The sequence below is a fragment of the Syngnathoides biaculeatus genome, chromosome 22, assembly GCF_019802595.1.
Source record: "Syngnathoides biaculeatus isolate LvHL_M chromosome 22, ASM1980259v1, whole genome shotgun sequence".
NCBI lineage: Eukaryota > Metazoa > Chordata > Actinopteri > Syngnathiformes > Syngnathidae > Syngnathoides > Syngnathoides biaculeatus.
In genome coordinates this window covers 139,271-144,514 of record NC_084661.1, presented here as the reverse complement: position 1 = coordinate 144,514, position 5,244 = coordinate 139,271, and the positions used below count along the sequence as shown (strand labels likewise).

General features: G+C 40.3%; 1 protein-coding gene across 1 annotated transcript; it reads left to right on the top strand.

Annotated features, from left to right (window-relative positions):
• The first annotated feature begins 409 nt into the window (after nt 1-409).
• Nucleotides 410-5,244, top strand: LOC133495786 (ectonucleotide pyrophosphatase/phosphodiesterase family member 7-like). The gene is made up of 6 exons (XM_061810746.1): nt 410-686; nt 1,691-1,836; nt 2,367-2,999; nt 3,302-3,539; nt 3,749-3,875; nt 5,128-5,244. The coding sequence occupies exons 1-6, from the start codon at nt 410-412 to the stop codon at nt 5,183-5,185; spliced, it is 1,479 nt and encodes a 492-aa protein (XP_061666730.1). The 3' UTR covers nt 5,186-5,244.

The following is a 5,244-nucleotide window of genomic DNA, read 5'->3' as shown; positions in this document are numbered from 1 at the left end:
CAGCGTAGTCCATGTTGTTCTATTGTTCACATTGAAGATGTTGCTTTCGGCCAAGTGAGAATCTGATTGTGCCAGCGATAACCCTGGAATCATTACTTTACTTCTCTGCCATATACTGAAATACTGATCCTTCAAAACTCAGGGTTATATAGGAATAACCCTCTTTATGAGTTGATCAGATAAGATGGTGCATCTTCGAGGGGTTGTAAATGCAGATTAGTCTGATGTTATCTGCCTCTTCTTTTGCCAGTTTTTTGTTGGGGTTGAATTATATGCACTAATCATGTTAAAGGTGCCATATACTGTATTTGATTTCTACAATAAAAAGCAGGGGATAGATCAGTGATCCGCCACTCTGAGACTTGCACTTTTCAGGTTTCGTCATAGAATGCACCAGCCAAAAATCATCATGCGTTTGCTCTGCATGCTTGTCTTTGGACTGATTGTCAGTTTTCCTTGTGATACAGCCCCGTTAAGAGGTTTTCTTTCTGGGCTACAGTCTGTCATCGGTGGATCAGCCCGGAATAAGCTGCTACTCATCTCTTTCGATGGGTTCCGATGGGATTATGACCGAGATGTAGACACCCCGAATCTGGATAAAATGGCTAAAGATGGCGTGAAAGCAGAGTACGTCACACCACCCTTCCTCACCATCACCAGCCCCACACACTTCACCCTGCTTACAGGTATGTATGAAACATATTTTCATATGCATTACTGCATTGATTTTCAACACACGGCTGTCAAAATACAAAATAAAACATTGCAGAAATTCCTCACAAACGTGGTGAACCAAGAATCTATACACTCCCCTTTAATAGCAATAAAAAAAATTGTTTAATACTGTAAAGTAAATTTCAGTTTAAAAATCTAACAGGATGCATTTTAATAAGTATGAGTATGAGTATGAGTATGAATATGAGTATGAGTATGAGTATGAAAATGTGTATGAGTAAGTATGCACATACTTATACAGTACAGGGCAGAGTATCCGAAAACATTTTCGATTTTTAAGAACCAATAGCATATAGTGACAAGATTTTAAGACAACAATAGTGTCAATACCATATACAGCATTGCCGTAACATTGACTTTCAGTATAAATGTAAATCAGTTCTTGCAAACACACTTGGTAGAAATGTATTACAACACACATCAGTAAAAAAAAGATAACAAACATCTTTGCCAAGAAATGTCTGCCCATTTGACAATAAAGAATAAAATCAATAGCATTAACAATAATAATAATAATAATCAAATGGCGTACCCAGTAAAAACAGGAAGCTGTCAATTCAACATGTTAAATGTTGATGTATATTTGTTTCACTCAAATAAAATGTCAATTTTGTAGTTTGTAGTGCATATTAAAATACATGAAAAGGCATTTTGTATAGTACAGTATAAGTACGTAAATAAATAAATTGTTGTTTGTAAATGTTTTGCAATGTTTTGGTACTGCAGTGGGGAAGATTTGGAGCACTAGAGTAGCGGCACAGTGTACAGGAAATCCAACATACTGTCCACTCAGCATGTTTGTTGCAGTCAATATTGACTTCTTATGGTCTTATTGTACATGTTAAAAATGTATGCGCACACCACTACACACTCACACCTTTTTTTCTCCCTATTGACAAAAGATACATTTGTATGCAAGTCAAATCTTAGCTGACATCTTTCTTTTTCTCAACAGGGCGTTATATAGAGAACCATGGTGTAATCCACAACATGTGGTTCAACACAACCACTCAAGAGAAGAAGCAGTACTACATGACACAGTTCGTTGATTCCTACTGGGACAACGGAAGCCTTCCCATCTGGATAACAGCACAGCGACAGGTGCAGCACCACTCAGTTAGGCAAAATGTTAGAATGGGATGTTGAACTTGAAGACAGAGAGAGTGGGGGCTTTTCTTTTTTCGCGCATATGAGTCCAACTTAGTTGCACACGTGCATACACATTCCTGAGGAATAAAGCTAATTGCTATTTTTTTGACAACAGTGGTTGCGTATACTTGCTTCTGTACTTCTTACACAAAAGTGACAAATCTTCGATCATTCATTGAATCTGCAAATGCCGTAATGTCATATCTAGGAATCTTTGATATCTGATGTGTAATTTGGTCATCATAATAGGGGGACGATTTTAGTAATCTTTTATTTTAATTTAGTCAACAGATAACTAACTTACACAAAAAGTTCACATTTCTTTATTTTGTGTTGGGATCATTTGAGGTGAGGATGTCCTCTATTTCTTGAATAACCCATATAAAATGTATTGATGTATAGTTTTATGTCGCAAAATGCAAATGTTTTGCTGTGCCAGTATTTTTCGTGACCCTAACCTTTTTTCTTTTATTCTCCACTAGGGACTAAAAGCAGGCTCGCTACATTTTCCTGGCACCGCTGCCACCTACAAAGGAGAAACCGTGAAGGTGAAACAGGTGGAACCTCGTTTCTATGACTATTCAAACGAGACAGAATGGAGACGTGACATCGACAAGGTGATTGGAGAGTGGTTCCACCAACAGGACCTGGACTTTGTATCATTGTACTTTGGGGAACCAGACAAGGCCGGACACAAATATGGCCCAGATTCCCCAGAGCGCCGGGAGATGGTCCAGCAGGTGGATCGAACCGTAGGCTACATCCGGGACAAGATCCAGCACCACGGCTTGACGGAGCGACTCAACATCATCATCACTGCTGACCACGGGATGACGACAGTCTTTCGAGGTGCACAGGTTCAGGAGATCATCCTGTCGCAGATCCCAGGCTTCAGTTTCAGGGATGTGAAATTCCATCTGGTGGATTACGGCCCTGCTGGAATGCTGCTTCCTAAAGAAGGGAAGCTGGAGAAGGTCTACCAGGCTCTGAAGGGCGGCCACCCTCGTCTTCATGTGTATAAGAAGGAGGAAATGCCCGAAAGGCTGCACTACAGTAACCACCCTCGACTTCTTCCGATCATCCTCTTTGCTGACCCCGGATATGTTATTAATGGGGTGAGAGTCATTTTCTTTTGAGTGCCGTTGTTATCTGAATTTGTATTCAAAATTATAATTCTTACGTTTACTATACACAATATCAGAACAAAGAATGACTCTTGAAAAGCAAATAATGTTCTAAGACAGAAAGCACCATGTATATTTAGTCCTGATTATACTGGTGGAATATTATGATGACATTGGGAATGTTCAATGTTTTTGGCGGCATGCAGTATGTATCATTACGAGAGTATTACACTTATTATTGCTGTGTTACTCATTTGCATTTATTGATTGTTTATACCCACCCCCAAATGTAGCTGTTTCCTGTTCAGTTTCACAAAGGAGAGCATGGCTTTGACAATGAAGTGCTGGACATGAAGCCTTTCTTTCGGGCAGTGGGGCCTGACTTCAAGCAAAACATCGTGATGGGACCCTTTGAAACAGTCAATGTGTATCCACTGATGTGTCATCTACTGGGGATCGAACCTGAGGTCAACGATGGGCACCTAGACATGACCAAGCATATGCTGAAATACACTGCAGGAGACAATAATCGTGAGTGATATGACACTCACAACCTCTTGTGTTCTGCCTATCCAAATTCAGAATGGAAAGGGTCCCGCCCGTGGTGGACCGTAAGGCGCTGCATTGTGCAAAAACAATAATAACAATACTAATAATGACTTGCTATAATAATGATGTGCAAATCTGAAACTTTCAAAATGATTTATGAAATCCTTCTTAAAGTTGTTTTTGTCTGCCAGCAGGTCAAAAACCTACCATTTGGTCACAAACTGTCATTGGTTTATCAGCAGTAGCTGGGTTTCTGGCACTGGTGTTTGCCGCCGCTATCTCCCACACCTTGCATAAAAGGAACTCAGCAAAAAAGAGGTGAGTGACATACACTGTAATAATCTGAAATCAGGCATTTTGTTGAATTTTGTACATGATTGGGGACATAATGGAATGCCTAAATTCACCTGCGTTGCATGACGGGAAGTCGTTGAAACTGAAATAAGGTGTGTTTGAAGTTGCCATTTTAGGAGAATTCTTAATATATAGTAAACTCCAAGTAGGAGATTTGTCTGAGAGCCCCAAGTGGACTGAAATGTGTTGCTGTGTTGCATTTTCAGGTCTTCCAACAGGACAAAAATACAGCTAGTAAAAAACAAGAATGACGAAGAACAAAACAACAAACTACTTCGACTAGTCCAGATACTGTATAGAACTATACTATGTTGGACATCATGAGACAGTTGGAGCATTTTGCTCATTAGTAGTAAATGGAGTTCATTTGGAGTATGTTATCTACACCATTAAGGTGCCCAAAATGCTTTACAGAGGCTCATATTCAGCCATTCAGTCACACATTTGGACAGCAATGATCGTACACCGGTAGCAATCAAGGGTTTAGTGACTTGCCCAAAGAACCTTTGACAGGGGACAGTCGGAGCAAGGATTCAATCTGCCAACCTTTTTTCGCTGACTTATGAGACAATATGCTATAATATAGTTACAGAAATTGTTTGATTGCAGAGATTCACTCAATAGGTTGTTCAATAGCGTTAAGTTAAATGTGCCACCATTTATATCCAGGACTTTTATCCATCCATCCATTTTCTTTGCAACTTATCCTCACGAGGGTTGCAGGGAGTGCTGGAGCCGATCCCAGCTGTCAACGGGCAGGAGGCGGGGTACACGCTGAACTGGTTGGCCACATTGAGACAAACAGCAACAGTCACAATCACACCTAGAGGCAATTTAGAGTGTCCAATTAATGTTGCATGTTTTTGGGATGTGGGAGGAGACCGGAGTGCCCGGAGAAATCCACTCAGGCACGGGGAGATCATGCAAACTCTACACAGGCGGGTCCGGGATTTAACCAGGGACCTCAGAACTGTGAGGCCAACACTTTACCAGCTGACCCACCGTGCCACCTCCAGGACTTTTTAATTAGGAATTAGTCCGTTTCCAGAACATTTTTTTCTTACTTTTGTTATTTTAGTGATCATTTAACATAGGGGGACAAATTCTGTTCATGTGTATTCAGTACATAATGCAATAGATAAATGACTCAACAATTAACAACTTCAACACAGCATCCCCACATTCACGCACTTTACTGTGTTTTCAATTCTTTCAGAACCAAAGAAAAATGCACTGCTGACGAAGATGAACATGACAAGCAAACAAGTTTTTGAGTCATCATCTAGATGTCAGCATCATCCTTGACTGTATTGTTGTCCATCCTTTGTATTGC